This window comes from Mus caroli, unplaced genomic scaffold, assembly GCF_978045245.1.
Source record: "Mus caroli unplaced genomic scaffold, Mus_caroli_1 scaffold_1, whole genome shotgun sequence".
Taxonomy (NCBI): domain Eukaryota; kingdom Metazoa; phylum Chordata; class Mammalia; order Rodentia; family Muridae; genus Mus; species Mus caroli.
In genome coordinates this window covers 65,312,261-65,338,499 of record NW_028227256.1, presented here as the reverse complement: position 1 = coordinate 65,338,499, position 26,239 = coordinate 65,312,261, and the positions used below count along the sequence as shown (strand labels likewise).

The 26,239-nt window shown below is 36.1% G+C and overlaps 1 protein-coding gene and 1 non-coding gene across 7 annotated transcripts in view; both read left to right on the top strand.

Moving 5' to 3' along the window:
• Erbb4 (erb-b2 receptor tyrosine kinase 4) overlaps nucleotides 1-26,239 on the top strand; it is a 1,038,774-nt gene that overhangs the window by 679,555 nt on the left and 332,980 nt on the right. For all 6 annotated transcript variants that reach the window (XM_021186126.3, XM_021185960.3, XM_021186207.3 and 3 more), the window contains exon 5: nucleotides 20,754-20,819. In XM_021186126.3, coding sequence (XP_021041785.1) covers nucleotides 20,754-20,819 — 66 coding nt within the window. The remainder of the gene's footprint in view (nucleotides 1-20,753; nucleotides 20,820-26,239) is intronic.
• Nucleotides 5,765-5,896, top strand: LOC115032532 (U6atac minor spliceosomal RNA). Its single transcript, XR_003838187.1, has one exon. It is a non-coding gene; the product is annotated as a U6atac minor spliceosomal RNA (small nuclear RNA).

Genomic DNA, 26,239 nt, shown 5'->3' with positions numbered 1-26,239 from the left:
GGACATATTATGTGAGAAATGAATCTATTTTCAATAAAAGAGGACAAAGAGAGAGGGAAATATATAACTATGTATGAGAATAGTAATTGAAACTTTAAAAACAGTAAAAAAAAAGTAAGATGAAAATATAAAAGATCAAAAATGTTGGCGAAAATGTCCATTTTTAAAAATAATTTTATTAGATAATTTCTTCATTTACATTTCAAAAGCTATACCATCTTAGAGCTTAAGGTACTTTCCCATTCTGAAGGGAAAGCTGCCCTAAAGAGACACACCGCTACCTCATCGTTAAATATGGCAGATGTTCAACTTTACTGTAAGGATCTCACAAGCTAATCAAATTATATAAAGGCAGCAGCAGCAACAACAACTGAATTGCCATCCTAAAACTGTGAAGGCATTTGTCTCTACAACATTAATAGAGGGTCCCGGGTTAGTGCACTCTCAGAGTTAGCACTAGAGGGCATGATGCAGAGTAAACTTAGTTCACTTCTAGCTAGGGTCCTTTGCTCCTTTCTTGGACACCAAAGTGCATTGATTGAACCTAGGAACAAAACTTTCCAACGAGATCCTGTTTTCATTCTATGATTCTGTGTGGTGGTATCTTATTATCAGTCTACATTTTAAGCAATAAATAAATATACAAATAAATAAAGTCTATGAAATAAAGAAGTATGATTAATTTCTGAATTCTAGAAAGAAGTAATTTATTTCTCCACAGTTTTTAAGTTCAGTTCCTGTGACCAGAACAGAGAAATTTGTCCTTCATAATGTAATGGAAACCTTACTTAGCTCATCTGAAAGTACATATTTGTCAAGAGTTTAACTACTATTTATTATAAATAATTATACACGCATGAGTACATAATATGTAAAATGCCTAAATTTCTTCAGATTTTTCTAATTTCTAATTTCATGTCCTTATGATTCTCTGGATTTTTTGGTGTCTGTTATGCCTGCCTTTTCCTTTCTGGTTTTATTATTGTTGATTTTCAGCTTTAATCTGTGGTTGTCTGATAGATTACACAGGGTAGTTTTATTATTGTTGGATTAAACTGGATATTCTCTGTGTGCCTTTTAGTTAGTTTGTATAAGAGTTTGCCTATCTTTTGCATTTTTTCACAGAGCCATCTATGTGTTTCATTGATTATTTGTGGTGTTCTCCTTGTTTCTGTTTTATTGAGTTGAGACCTCAGTTTGATGGTTTCTTGCCTTCTACTCCTCGTGAGTGTGCTTCTTTATTTGCTTCTGGAGTGTTCATGTTTGTTGTTAAGTTGCTTACTTTACTTTGTTCTAGAGTTTTCAGGTGTGCTGTTAAGTTGCTAATATAAGGTCTCCTTCCCCCTCCTCCGTTCTTCTTTATTTTCCTCTTCCTTCTCCTCCTCCTTCATGTAGGCACTTAGTTCTATGAATTCTTTGTCTCCAGAAAGTTTGGGTATGCTGTGTGTTCATTTACATTAAATTCTAGGAACTATTTGATATTTTTATTCCTGTATTGGTCCATTTATCATCCAGTACAGAGTTACTCAGTTTCTATTAGGTTGTAAGCTTTCTGTTGTTGATATCCAGCTTTAATCCATGGTGGACTGACAGGAAGCAGGGAGTTATTTCAATTTTCTTGTATCTGTCCAGACTTGCCTTGTGTCCAAATGCATGGTCAGGTTTAGAGAAATTTCAATGAGGTGCAGAAAAGAAAGAATATCCTTTTGGGTTTGGGTAAAATATAGAGACTGTCCTCAAGTGGACAATGGAATCAACAAATAATTTTTCACATTGTGCTTCCTATACATACATCAGCAAACTTCTGTATTCAAAGTAGATTCCCAATACTCTCCTTACAGAAATGAGAATCTATGTGCAAATGTTCTGTAAATATCTGTTACGTTCATTTGGTTTATAACATCTGTCAGCACCAGTGTTTGTTTAGTTTTTGTTTGGATGCCCTGTCCATGGGGAAGGGTTGGATATTAAAGTCTACTGCTATCAGTGTGTGAATTTCTATGGAACTTTAGCTGTAGAAGTGAGTGTAAGATTAAAAGAGGACTTAGTAACAGCCACTCTCCCTGCCCTCTCTGTTTCCTTAACAAACTCAATATTTTGATTTTCCCTCAAAAGAGAACATAACTGTGGTATTGTGTTTTTAACGTTCCTTTGTTGATTTAAAGGCAGATTTATGTAGCACGAGTTTCCTATAAGATTCCTACGCTGGAACCTGATTAGAAAATCCTATTCTGGAGCATACACTACAGGGTATATATTAAATTTAAACTCAGTATTTATATTCATTTTGATAATAAATATTAAGTATAATTAGTTATTTTTACCCATTTAATTATTTATTTATTCAAGTTAGTTATCTTTTAATTATATTTTAAATTTTTTATGAATCATTTTATTCAAATGATACTCCTTCACAAATCCCCAATCCTATGCCCCCTTCTCCCCATCCCCTTTGCCTCTATGAGGCTGCTCCTCCACCAACTAACCCATTCCTGCCTCACTGCTCTAGCATCCATCCCCCTATGCTGGGGCATCAAGCCTCCACATGACCCAGGGCCTCCTCTCCCTCTGATGTCAGATAAGCCCATCCTCTGTGAGCCATGGCTCCCTCTATGTATACTCTTTTGTTGGTAGTTTAGTCCCTGGGAGCTCTGGGTGGTCCAGTTAGCTGATATTGTTCTTTCTATGGTGTTGCAATCCCCTCCAGCTCCTGAAGTTCTTCCCCTAGCTCTTCCATTGGTGTCCTCAGGCTTATTCCGTTGGTTGGGTGTGAGTATCTGCATCTCTATTGGTCAGGTGCTGGTAGAACCACTCAGGGAACAGAAATACCAGGCTCCTGTCAGCAAGTGCTTCTTGGTGTCAGCAATAGTGTGTGTGTGTGGAGGGGGGGGTAGTATCTGCAGATGAGATGGGGTGGGGCAGTCTCTGGTTGGTCTTTCCTTTAGTCTCTGTTCCATTTTTTGTCTCTATCTTTCCTTTGGACAGGAACATTTCTGGGTTAAAATTTTTGAGATGCATGGGTGTTAGGTACCATTCCTCAACTGGGGGTCATGCCTATCTATGGGAGGTGGTCTCCACAGGTTGTATCTCCCTTTTATTGGGTATTTTATCTAAAGTCATCACCGTGGGGTCCTAGAAGCCTCTTGCTTACCTGGAGTCTGGGACTTGCTAGAGCCTAACCTCATTTCCCCATCCACCAGTGCTCTGTGTTTCTATTCAATTGTCTAATCCTCTGTACTTTTCTCCTGGCCCTTCCAATACTTGATCCTGCCCTTCTTTTATCTTCCCCCTACTCTCTCCCTCCTAGGTTCCTTAATTATATTGTAGGTTGTTTATTTGTTTTGAAACAAAGTCTTATAGATCAGGGTAACCGGAAACTTGTGATTCTCGTGCCTAGGAGAATATTTTTATTGAAATTTTAATAATTTTCAAATGTCATATAATGAAAAAATATTAAAGAAGTAATATTATTTGAATTGATTATAAGTAGAGCCTCCAAGGACCCCACAGGGACGACATTAGCTGAAATACCCCACTAAGTGGAGGGAGAAGCTGTCGAAACCATATCCAAAGGTTAGGCATGGCCTCCCGGTTGAGGAATGGGACCACCCACCCATCTACAAAATTTTAACCCAAATTGCGTCTGTCTAAAGGAAATACAGGGACAAAGAGTGAGGCAGAGACTGAAGGAAAGGTCATCCAGAGATTGTCTCACCTGGAGATCCATCCCACATGCAGACACCAAACCCAGACACTGTTGTGGATGCCAAGAAGTGCTTGCTGACAGGAGCCTGACACAGCTGTCTCCTGAGAGTCTCTACCAGATCCTGAGAAATATAGATATAAAATGCTCACAGCCAACCATTGAGCACAGGAATCCCCAAGGGAGGAGTTCGGGGAAGGACTGAAGGTCTTGAAGGGGCCTTATCTGGGAAGGGAAGGGGCATCAATGGGAAGGGATGCTCTTGGTCCTGTGAAGGCTTGATGCCCCAGTGTAGAGGAATGCTAGCCCTTGAGAAAAAAGTGGGTAGGTGGGGGAGCACCCTCACAGAAGCAGGGTAAGGGGGATAGAATAGGAGGTTTTCAGAGTGAAAAAAAATCAGGAAAGGGGATAACATTTGAAATGTAAATAAATGAAATATCCAAATTTTTAAAAAGTAAAATATATTCTGTGATATTCCACTATTTGGTACTTTATATCCTCACAGAAAGAGGTGATATGTTCTTGTATATGTGAATATCCAAATAATTCTAACACTGAATATATTAAGATTACAAGAAAAATGATAGATTAAGAAAAACAGTTAAATTTCTGACACAAATAACTACAGTCAGCTGAATAAAGGTCACAACAGGAGAGGTTGTCCTCCCCAGGGAAGGGCCCATCAATTCATTGTCCAGTGCCAAGTACCCAGACAAGAAAACATACATAAAAATAACTTGTTATGTGCTCAAGGTAAATTAAAAACATATATATATATATATGTGTATATGTACACATGCATGCATGTGCATGTGAATGAATGTGTGTATAAAAAGCACACATTCACGCAATAACAATTAATGAAAAGAGAACCCATGACTTAGAAGAAGAAACGTGAGGGAATTACGGTAGAGATTGATTAGGAAACAGAAAGGATAACTGTTGTAATTAACTTGCAATTTCAAAACACAAAAGTTAAACTACTATAAAGCAAAAACTCCTCATGAGTGGGCAAAGAAAACATTTTGATTCAAATCAGTTATTCCTAAACAGATTTATCAAGCAACATAGAGTTGATATTTTTTAAAAAGAAGCACAGATTGCCAATAACACCTATTTGATGTTTTCAAGCAACTGTGTGAATTGGATGTCAGCTACACCAACTAGTCAGTGGTACACTCTTGTGTCCTTTCTGATTTGTTTAGAAGGTGGGAAGAACTGTGTCTACCTGCTCTGCAACTGATCAGCACAGGTTTCGTTACTGTGTGCATTCCCATCTCTCTCTCTCTCTGTCTCTGTCTCTGTCTCTCTGTCTCTCTGTCTCTCTCTGTCTCTCTCTGTCTCTCTCTGTCTCTCTCTGTCTCTCTCTCTCTGTCTCTCTCTGTCTTTCTCTCTCTTGTCTCTCTCTGTCTCTCTCTGTCTCTGTCTGTCTGTCTGTCTGCCTGCCTGCCTGTCTGTCTGTCTGTCTCTCTCTCTCTCTCTCTCTCTCTCTCTCTCTCTCTCTCTCTCTCTCTCTCTCTCTCTCTCTCTCCCTCTCTCCTCTTTCTAAACTACTTCCTTCCCAGTATTTTCAGCAGAGATGGAAGGGAGCCTCCTCGCTACCTTAGAGAGTAGTGACAGGGACTGTCCTATCTCTTCAGGGATGTGGATGCAGCTGAATCAGGAGAGCAAGCTGCTAACCCACTAAAGGAGCTTTTGAACCTAAATTGTTGTTGGTAGCTCTGTGAGGCACTTATTTAATTCTCCTGCCTGGAAAGAACAAATTATGTTTTATTTAGGGGTGATTCTCTTGCCAATTGAAGGTGCTCTTTTAAGTAGTGAAGAAAAAAGTGGAGAGGAAATTATGCAGTGACATTTCTCTTAAAGTTCTATTTAGAATACAAGTAAAGGAAATATATAAAAGGAATAACAGGAATGAATAAAAAAGCACAAAAGAAAAACTACCTCAGAAGTAGGTCCTCCAGTCAGCCATTCTTATTTTCCTGCTTCTTCATGCTTTATTAAACAAAGATTTTTAATCTAGGATTTTGTTCAAAAACATTTCCTATAGAATCAACTTGAGTGTTGTGTGAAAGGATAGAAAGTACCCCCACCCTCCACCCCTTGACAAGGATGGAAGAGACCCTTGGTCCTAAGAACACACATATTTTTAAGGCATTGCCATCTACTTTGTGGTTTCTAGAATTAATTTGAAGTCTGTAAATGAAGTAGTATATAACAATAAAGTAGGCATCTAAATACATGACAGTGTGTGTTTTCCAGAGGTTAAAAAAAATGTCTTTATAAGGAAAACTACATCAATAAACACTAACAACCATCTCATTTGCAGTTCTCAATTTCATTAAATCTCAAATAGCTCATTGGAAATATTGCCATTTATTTGTAATAGCATTCAAACAATGTGTAAAGATTTCTATAGTGGACAACAGGGATCTGCCTACTTCTGTTCAGTGGGAAATATTAATATTAATGGATAATCATTCAGTTTATTTCATTTTTATGAAATAAAATCAGTTAAATAAATCTATAACGAAATACACATGTACATTTTGGGACAGAGAATGGTTTCAAAACAAGGACACATTTCTTTTTTTTTAATATATATTTTTATTAGGTATTTTCCTCATTTACATTTCCAACGCTATCCCAAAAGTCCCCCATACCCTCTCCCCACTCCCCTACCCACCCACTCCCACTTTTTGGCCCTGGCATTCCCCTGTACTGGGGCATATAAAGTTTGTGTGTCCAATGGGCCTCTCTTTCCAGTGATGGCCGACTAGGCCATCTTTTGATACATATGCAGCTAGAGTCAAGAGTTCCGGGGTACTGGTTAGTTCATATTGTTGTTCCACCTATAGGGTTGCAGATCCCTTTAGCTCCTGGGTACTTTCTCTAGCTCCTCCATTAGGGGCCCTGTGATCCATCCAATAGCTGACTGTGAGCATCCACTTCTGTGTTTGCTAGGCCCCAACATAGTCTCACAAGAGACAGCTATATGAGGAAGGACACATTTCTAATGTTCTCGACATTCACATGGGGCTTCTTTGTTTCTGGTTGTTTATGTTTTTTTTTTTTTTTCTCATTCATCACAAATATCACAGACTTTCACAAAGCTTCCCAGACTTTTTTTTTTTTTTTAGCTCTAGTTTATCTTTTAAGTGACTGAATAATTGTCTTTGTTAGGTCATAGCTGATAGTTTCTCTGCCTAATAAAATCCACTAAATGTCAGTACACAAATCCCACCATAAACCAGGTATTATGTTAGATAAAGCTTGTTTTTCTATGTACATTTCAATGTCTTTGGGACACTCACTTCTCCTTTATGTAAAGTATGGTTCTCTTCTTGGCTGTAGCACTAATTAAATACTTGATTATCTTGGCTGAGTGTTTGGTCTTGGAGCATATATCCTTGGGTTGACTCTTACACATATCTCTTCTTGTTTGATAAAAGTTATTAAACTTCCCTGGCCTAATCATGGCAATCTGCAGTAGTTTTTTCCTTAGGAGGTTTTCATGAGGACTACAATACCTGGAGTCATGCTTTTATATTACAGACTGAAAAGAAAAGCCATCCATGCTTCGACTTATTCCTCCCCAAATTATCTGATGATGATTATGATATTTATCTTTCAAATAATCACAGAGCTAAAGTTCCCATTTGTAAAACAAAAATTTGAACCTAATTTCAGGCAATTTGTTTCATATTGTTCTGTGTTTGAATAATCTGTAATAGGATGCTATAGTTATATAGTCAGCTTGAGAAATAATCACTTGTTTTTTTCTATAAACAATAACTCAATTTCTAGGTCTATCTAGCATTACAGCACGAAGAAATGCCACTGAAATAACTTGTTGGTGGAATCAGATTTGTAATGTATTATTAATACATTATCCCTGGGTTTCATATGTATATGAACTTTTCGTATATGAACTTCAAAGGTGATTTAATAAAAACATACCAGATGAAGACATTTTAGGTTTATTAGTTATTATAATTATCCCTGGTTCACTTTCTTTTAACCTCCATCAATTTTAAAATCACATTTTCATTCCTCAGGCTTGCAGTAGCCTTTTAGAAATGAGATGTGTTCATTAACTAACTATGGGCTGTTTGTACTTTAAGTGTGAGGACTTGGGCATAAAGAGTTAATGAGAGCAAGACAGGAACAGAGAGAGGGAGACGGACACACACACACACACACACACACACGACACATACAACACAGTCTCTTAACATCTAAGTCTTGGGGATGATAGAAAACTAGAAGGATGTATCATGAAGGGTGTGACATCTGTCCTCAGAAGGGCTTGTTTAATATAGTGCCATGGAACTACCTAATCTGTTCCAATTTGCTACTCATTTTTCTTTGTTATCTGTCTCAGGGATGTCTCATCTCCCCAACTGACTGCTACAGGCTAGCAATCTGTAACAAAAACTCCGTCTCAATCTCAGAGATAATAAAAAAGGGAGGCTACAAGATTAATGACCCACATCATAATTATAAAGCCTCAAACCACAGGCCTTATAAGGCATTTTAGAATTGAAGTCTTTCAGGGTTGAAGAAGCCATGTGGTTCCGTGCTGTGAAAATATCACTCTCTTAGTAAAGGAGATGCTGGTTTATTCAATGTAGGTATGCCACTGTGGTTTTAGCAGTGTTAGAAATGATAGTGAAGAAATGGTTTCTTCCCTTATGGAACTTAGAATAATTTTGTCTATCTTCATTATCCTATGATAATACCCAGATCATATTAATCCATAGAAAAGCAAGAGCTGTTCTTGGAGCCAGGTGAAAACAGAGGCTACTGATGCACAATATCGCACATCTGTCCCACAGGTACCTGCTCATGTCCATGATGAAGGAGAACCAGTCTACATTGATCTTTAAGAACTGACTACTTTTCATGAAAGTCATTATAAATAGAGAAATTCTCATAAATTCTTACCTTACACATTTTATATATAACTGATGTCTTTTCTCACTGAATCGAAACGTAGTCTCGTGCACATACAGACATATGTGCACACTCATGGACACACACATGTACCTGCATGTGCATGTACACACAATTACTAAGGTATAACAGTACATATTCATGAGTAATTACTAAAACGGTGGGAAGAGAATTCTTAGATCAGAGAGTTGATTCTTTCAGTTAGTTAATTTCAAATTAGTCAAAACTAATTTGGAATTGCTGATTCCACCAATCAGTAGGGAGAAAGAACAAAAGGTGACTTTCTTATAGGAAAAGACAGCTAGGGATGGAGAAATGGTATGAGAAAGACTTCAGAGAAAGATTTAACAAATGTCCATACAGGCAGTGCTTTGGATCCCATGGGATGTACTGGAATATGGGGTTTAATAACAAGTCTGTCAAATGCAACTCTATTTATGTACTAAGCTCCTGAGAAGTTTTAGTTCTTTAGGGATCTCAAACTGTTAACTAGCAACCTAACAAAGATAGAGCATCCTTTGGGCCTTGACTGTACTATCAGTGATACCATATCTTTCACACTCACGCAAACATTTCTCCAATGTGTGGGTTTATGTCTCCCTCTTTGGAAGTAGGCATAGCCTCTGGCTCCTTTCCATTCTCAGTGTAATTGTTCTGAAATACAGAAGACTGTTGAGTTCCAGGATCTGGAGTATTTCTCTTGATTCATGATTTAAGAAAGAGTCTTGCCTAGACTCTGGACTTCACACTTTATTCAAAATGTAGTGAAATCTTGTATGTACAGGCCAGCTCTGACAAAGCACTCCTTCCTTACAGTTTGATCTTTGTCACACAACTCATCACTTCCAGCCAATCATAAAGGATTTCATCTGTATGCAAATTTTTCACTCTATCTTCTTTAATACTCTTTAACAATGTGATAATTTGGGGGAACTAACATTGATGTCAAATATTTAAAAAATGTTGTTGCCCTTCATTATATCTAACATATCTGTGAAGCAGGTATTACCACCTGTCTTGCACAGGTTTTGTTTGTTTGTTTGTTTGTTTTGTTTTGTTCTTGTTTTTGTTTTAAATAAACTGTTAAGCAGGTCCTTGCTCAGTATCCAAACAATAGGAAATAGTATGAGTTAGAGGCAGACAAACCTGATTCCAATACGTACATCTTCCCTTTTTACCACCACTTAATTAAAGCTTGTGTCTTTTCTTCTGTCTTTATTTTCTCCTTATGTTTTATCAGCACTTACTTCTTTAAGTGTTTCACACTGGAAGAATGAATGACATGTAGAAGACTAGATGACAATTCTGTAAACTAGTTATGTCTTCAACGATATTTTAACTTCCCTAATTGTGGAAGTGATAGAATAACACATAATAGAATCAAAGCAATTGCCAATTAGAAATTTCAAAACAGGCAAACTTCCCCTTAAATTTTGACCACATGCTGAGTGTCCGAAAAGCTGATCTGTAATAAAAGAAATACTTCTGGCATCACAAAGATTGTTTTCTAGTTTCTCCCCTGTAAAGTTGAAAATCAAACAATATTATTTACGTTGTAATTTGGACAAACCTGAGGGGATTATGTGCTAAACTGTCTGTGATGTAGAATACAGAGAGTGTTCCATGCACGGTAACATTTTTGAAGTGGTGGAGTTTGAGGTGCTGATACTATCAACAATAGCATCAGCCTGATGTAAACATCTGTGCTTATTTAAAAAAAAACAAACTGTGATATGCAGAGTAAGGGTGAAGCACAGTAGGAGAGGTTAATTAACCTGTCTGTGAAATAACACAGCAAATGATAGGTGAAAATCGAAATGTTGGCACTTCTCATTGCAAGTGGATTTTGTATTTGATTGTATATGTGCTTATGTGGAATACTGGTTTAGAACTATATTTGTTTAGAACTATATTTGCCATTCAGTGTGATACTGTTCATTTGGATTCATTGTTTTATCTACCAAATTCTTGTGAAATCTGAATGGTTTACCACCATTAGGGATTTGTTACTCTTCTAGGGCTGTGCCATTTATGCACACAAGAAAGCATATTTCAAATTTTTAATCCACCTTCCTTGGTGATTAAAAGGTCAAATATGATAGATGTGTTCAGAGACCTTTGGCACATTGCAGGCACCAGCCCATCAGTTCAAGCCAGCCAGTGCATCAATCCTTTCATCAAGCTTTCTGATATATGTGCCACTCATCCAGAAATCTATACAACTGTTCCAGATCCCATTTAGTTCTTTCAAGGAGGAGATGTTGAAAGACATGCTCAAGTTCTTTCTGACGTCCAAAGCATTGCTTTACAAACTCAAAATCTTCTGAAAATATGCCTATAAATTAGTATTATTTTCTTAGTGCTCATTTTAATTAGTGATGTATATTAATCTCCTACATTACCAGAAAAAAAACATAAAGTAAAATAGGTAACTGAATTATATGTAACATAACTGAATTACATTACATATAATTGAAGACTTAGACATCCAACCATAAAGACTTGAATAAAACTAGTAGGAGATGCCCATGAAAGGACCATGCCATGGAGAAAAGCAGTAGGTAGGACCGTGGTGGCATGGAGGAGAGTGCTGAGTATTGTAGGATATTGAATACCCAAGTAAGGACCATTGCTTTTATTTTCAGAGGTAGAAGGCCAGCTGGTGATTCATGGTCTGATGGAGATTACAATGTCTATACTGACTACAGATCATAAGTAGGTCAGGGTATAAGTTAGGCCAACAATTAAGTTACCATCTTAATCCAAGTGTAAGATCTGAAAGGTAGCATTGTGGTAACTTACTAAGTTACTCTGTCCTGACTTCCATATGTACCTTGAATTCCTATCATTGCCATTCCTCTCCCAGACATATTTCTATTTGCAGGAGGCACTTAAGCAAAATGGAAAATCACAAACACCTTCAAAGTTTGTGCCACATTGACTTGATGAAAATTAGTTCTTCCAATAGATTCCCCTCCCTGCTGCTGTTCTAAAGAGAAATGGTGTACAGTGGTAGCCATTGACTGGAAGTCAGGTATTGAATCCCTGAAGAAGGAATGCATAGAACTGCAGACTAAGTATGATAGGTTTTATACTTCTATTTGAAATCTATCTTCATCATATGAGAATAAATGATATTCTAATTCATTGACTAAAGAATATAAATTTATCTAGTTTTTTCTTTAAAAAAGTCTAGTTTAACAACATTGACATTGAATATCTCTTTTAGAAATGTTTTACTTAAAGTATTTCAGTTGAATAACTCATTATTTAATTTACTGTGACATGAAATGAACTCTGAGCATTTGTGGGGATTTTTGGTTGGTTTTTTTTTTTTTTTGAATTCTTATTTTTTTCTATACCAAGTAGGTATAATCACCTAACACATTTTGATTATAGGAATGTATGAAAGATAAAATTTTTATTTAATAATTAACTTTCAATTTAAGAGGCATGATAGGAATTGGAAGGAGAAATTCAATTTCACATAATTCAATGACCCATCATAAGGCAGATGATAATAAGTGCATAAGTATCTGTGAAATGTTCAGCCATGTGAGTGTGTGTGTGTGTGTGTATGCGTATGTATGTATGTACGTATGTACCTATATATGTATAATTTCCTCTTCACTTCCAAAGCTCAGGGAGCATCCTGAAATCAAGTTCATAAAAACTGTAAGAGCCAAAGATCAGGGAAAACCAGGATGCATCTAACTTCTGAATATGCCAGAAACTCTATACTTATGAAGCCATAGCAAGTGTGGTTATTTTCGAATACACTGAGGTGGAGTAAATCATAAGACTCACTCATAGCTGATGAACTGTTGAGTGACAGTTGCCTGCTTTTAGTGGAGAATGAGTTTTCTTTTAGATTGTGATTGCTGACCAGCCAACCAAAGTGAGTGTGGATTCCTATACCTGTTGGTATATGGGAGACAAGATTGGACACTGTAAATTATATAAGAATTATATAAAAATTAGAGGCTATGGCTTAAAATGGGAAGATCTACAAAATCAACAAACATTAGGAAACAGAGTAGTGAGTTATTATAATCAAAATACATGCAGGAAATTATTAAATGATTGATAAAATACAATAAAATGAGATAAAAATAGAAAGAAAAAATACAATCAATTTTCATAACACATAATGTTGAAATAAATAATCAATATATATCAAAGTGTTCTCATATGAGTGAATAGAAGACACTCAAATCATAAAATGAGGCAACTTCAAATAATAGAAACATAATTAATTCATACAAGTTTCTGGAACACATTGTGATTTTACCACTCATTAGGATCTCCTGTGTATTTAAATTTGAAGAATATATGTCGATTTTACTTCTATAGGGGTAAAGAAAAATATTGAAATATTCTATAAATCAGAAAGACAACACAGGAATGTAAGACAGACTGCTAGATTTTTATTTTACCATGTATAAAGTTGAAGGAATAGAAATCCAGCATCTGACCACACTTAAAAACTAGAATATTAGTAAAAAAAAAATGTGGCCACGATGCTAATAGTGCATAGAGATACATGCCCAGCCACAAACATATATTGCACTCTGTCGCTTCAGAACCAGCAGTATGTGAATCTGTAGACTGTTTTGTGTAAACATGGTTTTCAGTGCCTTGAGCCTCAATGAAATAAACATCTCACACAGGTTGTTGCTAAGGCTATGCCCTGACTTTATGAAACTATAATCAAAAACCAATTGAGGACGAACTATATCATTTCAATCTCTCCAAGACTAAATCCAAATCCATGAATTCTTTGGCTAAGTCAAGCCCAGGTGTTTAGAGGTAGATATTAACATGATATAACCTCACACCACAGTTCTAATCCTCATGTAAAATAATCTCAATATACCCTACATTTTTGCTCCCCTAAGCAGAGTTGGTTCAGAATGCTGAAAATGAATTGAATAACTTAGTGAGTATGAATATCTCATTCCTTTTCCTTCAGCACTGGAGAAACAAGGCATTGGAACAAAACTCAGGAAGCACATTCTCTGAATTTCCAAATTCTCTCTATCATATATGTTTTATTAATAACAAGCACTGAAGCTATAATAGCCATGCCATTTTCTCTGCTGCTTTTAGGATACTGAGATCCCCTTTAAGCTGGGGGTTGACTTGTTCATCTTTCCTACAACAATAATAGAGACTGGTTCAACATAGACTTTCAATGAAGTTTCTTCTTTCATGTTTTGAATCGTATAATTTTTCTTTAGTTCTTTCCACAGTAAAAGTATTTTTAAGAGGTCAAGGTTTCTAGTTTTCTAAAGGACTAGGAAACAATCTGAGGATGTGCCTGCATTGCCGCTAGCTAAAGGCAGTTTGAGGACATAATCCTTTATGCCTGCCAGTGGCTTCATATTTTGTGACTCGTCAGGTGTCTAGCTGTATTACTTGCAGAGAACATTATGGGGTAGATATTGAATCCCATCTCTCCTGCCAGGCACTCACACAACAGGCAAAACTCATAGCATGAATTTATGACTCTTAAAGCATAAAAGATGTTCAAGGGCTCTAGTTACCTAAAGAACACATGAAAGCTACATTTCTAATAGCATCTGCTGGACCAGTATAAAAGATGAAAATCCTTAGTCACTTTTGCTATCTTCCATGATAAATCGTGCATCATCAAAGCAAATAGATTATGTGTGAATTAAAATAATCCTGGTGTAGGATAGTTTATTTTAATACACACACATGCATGTACACACACATGAAATAAAAGTGTTTTGAAATTTTTATTATTTCATATCTTTGGCTGACTAAAATGACAGAAGATATTAATTTAAATATTTGCTATCACTAAACTATTTTAAAAACATCAGATTTGTGTTTGTGTATGTGTGTGTATAATAATGGCATATTTATTATACAACTTTAGAAGAATTTTCACATTCTTCTATACTCATAGATTGCTCAGCTATCAGCAGAGAATCTTCATCCTGCATCAGATGGTAACAAATACAATGACCCACAAGCAGACAATATGCAGAGAGTAAAATCTTAGACTTAAATTAGATTTCTCCATCAGTTCCACCATTCAGAGCTTGGAGAATATATGAAAGAGGAGGCAAAAAGGATATAAGTACCAGAGGAGATGGAGGACATCGAGGAAGCAATACCCTATAAATCAACAGGATTGATGCACACATGAACTCACAGAGTTTGAGGCAGTACACACTGGACCAGCATTATATATATATATATATATATATATATATATATATATATATATATTCTCTTCTTATACCAGAGGTCCTTTGTCCTTTGTGTGCCTATTGTTGCTTGCACTTTAGTGTTTAGGACTTTTATAGGATTCTTGTGTTTGAGAACAACTGGGTTTTCATTTCATGTGCCTTCTTTTGGGCTCTTCTTCAATTTATTTTTCTATCCTATTCTCATGTGTCATGTTTGTTTTATCTAATATATATTATTTTATTGTCCGTTATGACCCACTTTGTTTTCTAATAAGACAGAGGCAGGTGGATCTGTCAGAGAAGTGGAGAAGATGAGTAGAGGGAGGGGAAACTGTCATCAGATACATTATGTGAGAAGGAAATCTGTTTTCGATAAAGGCAGTAAATAAAACTTTGCTTCATCACAAAAATAAAATTATTAAACTAAATTGTGGTGAACAACCATGTATGCTTGAGATGGATAATGATAGGCTTTGAAAGCAGTGGTAAATTCATATAATTTTCCTCTTTATTCATTCTAGGATCTCACATAGTTTTCTCTTTAAAGAACTCATTTAAACACTATACTCCTTGGACTAGTTTGTAAAACTAGATCTTAATAAAGTACTAGGAATCAATATGACTTTTGGCTCTTTATTGCATCAGACTTCAGGACTGTGGAAAATTCTTGTACTCGGGAATAGAATGAAGGAATTGTGTTTCAAGTAAGATAGTGGAGTTGGGTGTTTCTTTGAGAGACAAACAGGGATCACTTAGAGAGGCTTCCCCTCTTCTCACCAAAAATTCCTAGCGATCTGTCTCCTTATAGACGTTGTGATGAAGGATCAACATGGTGTACACATAGCATTTTCTCATTTCACCAGATACTGCATAAGATTTCTCAGTGTGTCTGGGTCCTCTTCTAGGCTCTAAAACCATCATTAGTGGAACTGTTATAAAAGGTTTCATTAACAATGGTGTAGCTGTCTCATGGAGGCTATGCCAGTGCTCACAATCATCTATAGGATGGAACACAAGGCCCACAATGGAGGAGCTAGAGAAATTACCCAAGGAGTTGAAGGGGTCTGCAACCCTATAGGTGGAACAACAATATGAACTAACCAGTACCCGTAGAGCTCGTGTCTCTAGCTGCATATGTAGCAGAAGATGGCCTAGTCGGCCACCACTGGGAAGAGAGGCCCCTTGGTCTAGAAAACTTTATATGCCCCCCTACAGGGGAACTCCAGAGCCAAGAAGTGGGAGTGAGTGGGTAGGGAGCATGGTGGGGGGAGGGGGAATGGCAATAGGGGACTTTTGGGATAGCATTTGAAATGTAAATGAAGGAAATATGTAATAAAAATTAAAACAAAACGAAACAAAACAAAAAAAGCAATGGTGTCCTGACAGCATGATACGATAGTGCATTGTGAAACAAACCTTGTATGAGCCAATATCTGACAGTCCTTAAGACCCACTCCACAAGTTGGAAACCATACACAACTGTACCTCGCTCAGGCGACCATGGATCAGAGACTTAATAGCTCAGAGATCTAGTGTACACCCTAGTATTACAGCTCTACTAAAATAATGCAGTAAATGCCTCCTAATAACATTTTCATGAGCTAAAGATCAGTACCGTCCTTAGCTACCAACAAAGAAGCTTGTTCCTGCAGTACACATAGGAACAAATAAAGAGACCCACAGACAGACATTGGGCATAGAGAGAGAAACCTCAGAGGACTGGTTCCTAAATTGGTTTTCTCCATCAAATTTCTCCTCTTAAACCAAACCAAACCAAAACAGCTAACCCATCAAACAAACAAAAAACCCTGAGAAAACAGAGAAAGTAAGAGCCTGAGGAGATAGCAGACACCATGAAAACAAGGCCCTCTAAACCAACAGGATTGACATACATCTAAACTCACAGAGACTGGGGCACAATATGTAGGGGCTGCAAATGCTTGTAGCAGTTTGTGTCATAGATCTGAAAGGAGACGTGGACAAAAGGCCTTATTGCAAACTCAGGAGTTATCTACAATTGATAACCACTTGCAAATGGAAATTTAGTCCTCTTGAAGGGAGTCTCACTGGGGAAAGAACTAAGGGTAAACTGGAAACCCATCAGTATACCATCAACAGACAGTTAACAAGCCCATCAGTATACCATCAACAGACAGTTAACAAGCCCATCAGTATACCATCAACAGACAGTTAACAAGCCCATCAGTATACCATCAACAGACAGTTAACAAGCCCATCAGTATACTGTCAACAGAAAGTTAACTCAGCAGCAAGTTTGGAGGTTTCTTAGCTGGAGTTGTGACAGAGTTTGTTGTTGTTATTATTTAATTTTATGTTATTTTTCATTTTATTTTATTTATATATATTTTATCCCTTTTGCTCTGCAGGACTCTCTCTCTCTCTCTCTCTCTCTCTCTCTCTATATATATATATATATATATATATATATATATATATATATATGGAATGGGAGGTGGAGAGGAACTGAGAGAATTAGAGGGAAGCAAAACAGTAATTAGTGTTTATTATGTGAGAACAAAATCAATTTTCAATAAAAATAGACATAGAAATAAAAATGAAAGAGCATGTTTGAAAAAATCTATATTGAAATAACCCTATTTCTCTTTATAATGTAATTATTAGGAAGAAAAGTACAAGCATATGTAATAAAAAATTAAAATGTATTGAATTATTCTTTGACACATACAGAGGGAAACCTCTGAACTCAGGGAATCAAAGCTTTCCATTTCAAAACACGCCTAAGTTAATTTTGAAGTTCATAAAATTATAGTCCTGTCTGTTTTCATTCAATATTTTTACAGTTGATACTTTATCCAGTACCTAATATATAAGAAAATAGGGTTCATATGCAGTTCTTAAGAATAGAGAAAAGAAGGGGAGCTGGAAAGCAGTTTTATTGGTTAATTTCTTACCATGCTGAACTCATGGTTATTATAGAAACCCTTTACCACATTATATCTTTGATGGTTATATGTAATAGAAATTGTGGAAGTAAATGCAATTCGGATGCTTTGTTCTTATTTGGGGCTTTTGTTTTGTGCTGGTGTAATTGTTGTGTTTTGATACAAGGCTTCATGTAGCCCAGACTTGTGTCCAGAATCCACTGCCTATACATCAACTGGAAATATGCACCACCATATGAGGCTTTTGCACATACTTAAAACATTTAATTATATATACCTTCATATACTTGAGTTACCTACAAGAATCAAATCAGATAGAGGATAAATACATAGCAAATGGTTACTTCCAAAAGAAGTCTTGCAGCATCCTGGTCACATATGATTACACTAACTGCATTGCAATAACGTAGTGAAAATAATGTTGGTCTTTCCTTTAAAAACCACAGTGCAGTGTATTCTCTGGACAGATAGAGTAGAAGCTCTTCAATGATAGGAAAGCTCTTCAAGATAGGAGAGGCTGGCCCTCTGTAAAAGCAGACTTCAAGTAAGTAAACCTCCCTAGTGTGATAGTAGCTGGCACATGCAGTCCAGGCACAGTCTTAACTGTGGGTACCAGCAGCTTAGCTGTTACAAAGAGCACTGAGGATGCTAAAGATAGGCATTCCCAGAGAAGCTGCTGGTGGTAGCATCCTTTCCACAATTATACAGGATTTTGATAAATACTGATATATACATGAAGTCAACCAATTGACATTTCATAATGAGAAGGTAAACAAGATGAAATTATTAACATCACTTTGAGTGTATACTATATAACATGTTTCAAAATAGTAGAGCTATGTAATGATTGTATGACAAAAACTGCAGACATTATTTTCAGTGACATTTCACTCTTAAACGTTTAAATGTGCGGGGCGGTGGTGGTGCACACCTTTAATCCCAGCACTTGGGAGGCAGAGGCAGGTGGATTTCTGAGTTCGAGGCCAGCCTGGTCTACAGAGTGAGTTCCAGGACAGCCAGGGCTATACAGAGAAACCCTGTCTCAACCCCCCCAAAAAAGTTTAAATGTATTTTGAATATATAAATAAACAATGTCCATATTTATGTATGTAACATACTGATTTTGGAAACAAATCTTAGGTTAGTAATTGAAACTTCAAAAGAAAATTTTCAACTCAACCAGAAGTAAATAGAATACTAAAGTGACTGTTTCTGATTATGTTTGGTGTCATTTTTTTCTATTTCCCTTTAATTTTTATATTTTAAATGAGTAACATTCTATCTATGAAGAGTAAAAGTTAAATATTTTATTATTCCAAACACAATTAAAGAAGTCATTGTTTAAATGGTAGATTATTCTCTACTCTAGATAGCTTCAATTAAAAGTGGATCTTCAATCCACTTAATGAATCAATATAAAAAATCCTTAGTGAATTCATTAAAAGGCTTCATCTACTTTCTCATAAAAAAATTGTCCTCAAAAAATTTTTCATTTCTTATTCTGACTCAAAGTCCTTTCTAATTTCTGCTGGTCCAAATAAGATTTATTTAGGTTTATTAATTTGCAACAAAGGAACTCCAGTAAATTTTTAATAATAATAATCATTATCACTGATTAAAATTATATTGTTTGGTCCAGATGGAATTCTTTTCCTGGAAGCAAGAATGAGTTTGCATTGTGAGAATGTAATGTGTTTAGACCCAAACAGGCAGATGGCAGAATGACAGACTACCACACACTTATGATGTCAGTAGCTGTATCTCACCAACGCTTGCTTTAAATAAACTCTGTTGCCAAAAGAATCCCCATACTTTTCAAAAGATAACTAGACTTGAGAGTCTAAACATTATGTGAGGTTGGATATGGTTCTTTTTCATTTCCAAAAATAGACTCCCATGTAGTCTAAGTTTCAGGCAAAGGAAGGATCTGTCAGGTGTAGTCTATCAGTGAGAATTGTTGATCTTTGTAGATTTCCTGGCCACTCTCATTAGACAGGGAAAACTGGTAAGTAGTAACAGTTCTCTGTTAAGGATTTTAGAAGTGTGCTTCAAGGGAGGACTATCATATTTGGTGTAACTAATATTTTTAAGATGTAGTTATCCTAGTTAAAGACGTTAAATTTGTAGTTAATGATATAAAATTAACAAGATTCTTAAAAAACTATCTTATAAAGGCTTTAGTCTTTAATAGCTTTTCATGGATGCTTAATTTTCAAGGGAAGTCAGTGTTACACTGAGGTTTGGAGTGAAATTCAGAAATAAGTTTCAAGGGAAGTCCTTTCACGTGGTTTCCTCAGTTTATGTGCCTCTTTTATGTATTCCTGGAAATCTCTGTGTGGAACAGCTATGTCCACTGAGGCAAACACATATAGATGAAACTTTGACCCTAATTCTTATAGAATTCCATCTGAAAAGTGAGACAACAACATCTTAGACATACATATTAAACAGCTGACATTAAGCTTCCTTAAACTTTGCACTTTTTATCACCTTGATTTTGCCTCTAATCCTGATGCTTTATGATTCGCTTGACTATATGTTCTTGTTCTCATAGACCTCTGCTTCTTTCTTCAAACTATTATTCCTTAATTTTTAGTGGTGGTTGTGAGTTTTAGAAGCTATTTTAAGTAGAATAGATTAATAAAACAGCAATGCCCAATAATCAAAGTGAAAGCATATTACTATTTACTTATTTAAAAGATGACATCTTGATTTATTTCCTTTTCATGTAAAATGTAAGACCATTTCACGTATCAGGACACTGTGGTTCAGTTTCTGATACAAAGGACATTCAGATTTGGGCACATAGATGAATATATTTGGGGTTTATATTTCAATTCTATCACAACATAAAAGCCTCATCCTATACAAGAGTATTTCATTAAAAAGGTACAAGAGTGAAAAGATATAGTGAACTTGAACTTTCCCGTTCTTCTTCCTTCTGTGCAGGTGGAAGATGCCATAAGTCTTGCACTGGCCGATGCTGGGGACCCACAGAAAATCACTGCCAGACCTGTAAGTTTGCAATAGTATATGGTTTGAAAACATCAGTAGTTTATGATGGAATCTCCTCACAATTCTGATCACCTGCGGTGTGAAATGAGCTTCATTTGCTTCCATCAGAATAAGCTATTAATATATTGCTTTCAAACGAAACAGTACATAATTGCTTCTCTTATTTCTTTGTGGTTTCTCATTTAATGACCTCCATTGCACATTTGTCATGACATTTTTCTCTGACTTTGAAGTCTGTGTATCAGTAAAATTAGGAGATTCAAAGGCATAAAAATTTATATTAAATCAATTTCAAATACAGTGGAACTGAATTAAATTTTCCAAGTATTTATATTGTCATTCATGGATTACAAAAATAAAACTGCAAGAAGGAACTTGTACCTGTTTGTTAAAAGCCCTGAATATGGCACACACTTGTAGGCTACATGGCTAATGTGTTTACTATCACTACGGTTACCAACAAACTTACTCCTAGATTATGCTTCCTTTTAACATTCAATTTCAGTGTGTGTTTGTTAGTATGTGCACACTATTGTAAACAGTAGGTTCTTGACTCAGTCTTTAACTAATAGGAGCAGTAACTGTCATCATTGACAAGACATGGGAAACAAAGAGTGCCACTGCAAAGGTCAAGGGCTGGGAATGAGCATTGTTCTTGGAGTCTTTGCTGTGTATGCATGAAACCTTGGCTAGATCCCCAGCCCTAAACACATATACAATACCTTTAGCATTCTTAAATTTTTACTATACTCAAAATATACATGATATTTCATCAATCTTGTGAATAAATAATTTCTCTTATATTTGACAATAAAGCTCTATGCAAGTGATAAACTCCTGCCATGCATTAAAAGCCAACATTTAAAAAAAATAAGGAACAGGTTGGTGATAACATGAAATGCACATTTTGATATCATAGAAAACAAAAATATTGACAATTTAAAACAGGCAAATATTGTTCAATGTCATCATTTTAGATAAAATTTTGAAGAGTTCACATTTATCTCAGTTCATGACATTGTTTTAATAAAGAAATAATAAAATAAATTATTATAGCATAAGCCAATTTTGATAGCATAAGCCAGCAATGGTAGGTGTACAGAAAGAATAACCCTCAAAGGTAAAATATTTTTAAATTTATTAAATTATGTATATTTTAATATTCAAATTGAAGAAATATAAACAGAATCACATAAAATTGTCAGCCATCCATTGGTATTCACCATAAAATTCAGAAAATAATTTCTATAGATAAAAAATGCATGACTAAATGTCTTTCCCATTTTCACTCAGAACCGCTTATTATGTTATCTATGTGTTCATTAGCTTTCTTTTACTGTAAGACATATCTGTAAAATGATAAATTTGTAAGGATAAAAGTTGATTCTGGCATGCAGCTTTGAATGTTTTGGCCATGGAGTGATTGGTTCTGTTAACCATGGGCATGTTGCCAGCTAGCATCCACAGCATGGAGAATCTGGGTGAGAAAATCTGATGAGATGTTGAAGAGTAGTTAAATACAGAAAGAGGTCATAAGTGAATATTAGCCCAGAAACCTAGAATACCCAAGATACAATTTCCAAAAACACAAGAAAATCGAGAAGAAAGACCAATCCGTGGATCTTTCATTCCTCCCTAGAATAGGGAATAAATTGCCTATGGAAGGAGTTGCAGAGACAAAGTTTGGAGCTAGACAAAAGGATGGACCATCCAGAGACTGCTCCATGCGGGGGTCCATCCCATAATCAGCCACCAAATGCAGACACTATTCCATATGCCAGCAAGATTTTGCTGAAAAGACCCTAATATAGCTGTCTCTTGTGAGACTATGCCAGTGTCTGGCAAACACAGAAGTGGATGCTCACAGTCAGCTATTGGATGGAACACAGGGCGCCCAAAGGAGGAGCTAGAGAAAATACCCAAGGAGCTGAAGGGGTCTGCAACCCTATAGGTGGAACAACAATATAAACTAATCGGTAACCCGAGAGCTCGTGTCTCTAGCTGCATATGTATCAGAAGATCGTCTAGACGGCCATCATTGGGAAGAGAGGCCCCTTGGTCTAGCAAACTTTATATGCCCCAGTACATGGGAATGGCAGGGCCAAGAAGTAGGAGTGGTTGGGTAGGGGAGCAGGGCAGGGTGAGGAGGGTATAGGCGATTTTAGGGCTAGCATTTGAAATGTAAATGAAGAAAATATCTAATAAAAAAAAAAGAGGTCATGGTTAAATCATCCTCATGAGGAGTACCCTCCTAGTACTAGAAACTGTCCCCACAGCCCTCACTTTTTATAGTGTCCACTGTTTTCAAATGATACTGTGAGTTCGGGACCATGTTATTAATACTATAAGTTTTAGAACATATTCAATACAAACTATAGTGTACATTTAACTTTATTTTTCACTTGTAACATCTGTTTGATCTATACATTCAAAGGTAGATCATCTAAAAATGGATAATATGTTAAGTCCTTCATATTCTGATTCTCTATGAATTTTATGAATTTATCACTTTCTAATACATGAATTTCTTTTTTAAAGAATCTACAGCTTCTTGGATGTAGGGATTTGAGTGTATTGTTTTGTTCTGGTTTCAGGACTCCATAAATCATTCCTGCACTTATATTATCTCTACCCTGCACTCACTTTCCTCCTACTGCCCGTGTGTTCCTGAGAGCTCCTTGAATTCATGACCTCTCTTTAAGTATTGTTTTATACATTATATGTACACAAACACACATAAACACACACAAAAACATATTTATATAGCCTTTGCATGCATTTAGTGTTGCTCATATATGAATTTCCTTGAGGTTGATCACTTGGAAATAGGTAATCCTTGAGGGTTTATCCTTGGAGAGTCTGTCAATCTATCTGTAGATTACCTTTAACTCTCTAGGATTGGAGTCCTATGAAAATTCCCCCACCCATGATAGCATGTCAACTTGTGTTACTGACATTGACATTATGTGGGTCTTACATAGGCAACCATATTTTTGAGATTTTTGTGGGTACACTTTTCCTATCATGCATAGATGACACTACCTCACAGACTATGCCCTCACCTTCTGACTCTTAGAAGTTAATCACCCTCATTTACAATATTCTCTGGGTCTTCATAGCAGTGCTTGTATTGTAAAAGTATCAAGTGAAATTCACAGCCAATTGTCTGCATTTTACAGTTGTGGATATATAAAATGGTCTCTGGTGCAAAAAGAAGCATCTTTGATGAATGAGAGCTACAATTACATGTTGGTGAAATGATAAGAATTTAGAACACAGGAATTATACTTTAGGAAAAGACATCTGTAGAGTCTCTTGTACACTCGACCATACCAGTCGATGAAATTGTTGGCTAGAATTCCAGTACCAGGTTTGAATTCCTTCCTAATGATGACTTACCTTCAACTAAACAGCTGTTGGTTACCCCTAAGATATAACTGCCACTATTGTACCTTAAGGATTTATTGTCATGCTTGTTCTTGTCCTGGTTTGGAGGTTTTTCTGTTGTGTAGTTCTTTTCTTTTCTTTCTTGAAGCCTGCATAACATCTCTACATAATGTGGGAGACAGTCATTCATATACCTTATGTACAATGGGAGATCAATTCCTTCAGATCTTGTGTTGAAATTTGTGATGTCTTCAACAATAAGATTTTCATTTTCAAGTTCTGTTAGACAGCCAAGAGCTATTCAATATCCCTTATTACTTGGGGAGGCTCTTAAGCACTCTGAGCCAACCATTCTGAGGGAGATTTTTTTATGCATGGCACTAAGGATTTTGTTAGGTAACACAGGCTATTGTGGGGCGTATTATCAACCAAACAAGCATAATTTCATTAAAACTATACACATAGACAGATGACAGACAGACAGACATGCACATACACACATACACACACACACACACACACACACACACACACACACTACACATCTCCTTATGTCTATTCAAAATTTGTCAGTATTATTTATGTCCACTTCCTCAGACTCCCTCTATAATGCTCTGTCTTCCTCTGTCTCAATTAAATTTCCTCTTGATTTCCCTACTGCTTTCTTTAACCATGTGTACTTATTCTCCACTCTTTAGAGCTCTTTCAACCTGACCTGTTTTGTCCATTCATATAAGCATGAATTTCCATAGTATTACTTCTTAGAAGTGGCATTTCTATGTGGTCACTGGCTTATATGTTTGCACATTGGTAGAGATCACCAACACAGAATCACATTTTTGGCAACAATTACTACTGCCAGGGTAAATATGTGCCAGTGCACACTTTTCTATTCCTTGACTAAACAGCACATTCACAACAGTTTTTAGCTCTTACTAAATAATTAGTATAGAAAAACAAACCCACAAGTGGTTGTAGATGTCAATGAACTCACTTAATAGAAACAATATTCTATAGCAGGGATTTTTTAACAAGAATTTTAAACCAGATTCGAAACTAAAACTGTGTTCCTATGGGAAATACAGTATTTGGTGACAGTATAAAAGAATTCCAAAGCTAATCACATGGTGCTGGGTTGGTGCTGACCTGATATCTAAGATTATCAAGAATTGATGCCAGACCTTATTATGATGCAATAGAGAGACATGGAAGTCGATAAAAACGCATAGGTACTCATGGGCTTTTCACAACAAATAGCTTCTGAATGCTGAGGACTGCAGACATGGATGGTCACACCCAGCTTTTTGAATGTAAGTGGTAAGGGTCAAAGCTCAGGTTTTCCTGTTTGTACAGCACATATATTTACCCATAATGAAACAGTCACAGCCCCACATTACCTTTTCAAAGGGTTTGCTATATTCTAGTGTAGTGGAAAAGAGAGACCTTACTAAGAAACCCACTACTCTACTGTTTATACAGAAAAATCACAAAATACAAGATGATTTGATTTAACTATTATTTCTGCATAGAAATTAAGGTCACTATCACTTTTCAGCCTTTTGGCTAAGAGCAATTTTAGAAATTAACCTCACAATAACATTATAATACAAATTCCACTTAACGGTGACCATATATTCTCCACATTCTATAAATTTATATATAAAGACCCAATGATTAACAATAGTATAATAATTGAAGGAAGTGTGTTGGAAGCAGTTTTTCATGATAAGTGAAAGAAATGATATGGGAGACAACTCTACAGCTCAGTCTAACCTGGAGATGTCCACAAAACATCTGCTGTCCAGAGCAAAGAATGAGAAACAGGACTGAGGAAAGTGAAGGCTGTTTGCCCTTGCCTTTCATGCAGATCCTTCTCCTCTTCCCTTGAGTTACTTACCAGATAAACTACTTATAAATATTTATAGAACAGAGCAAATTATATTTTGGAACTACGCAGACACATAAGTATAATAAGGCCCAAATTTTATAATTATAAAATTAATTTCAAGACAGGGAGGGGCACTTCGTACTCA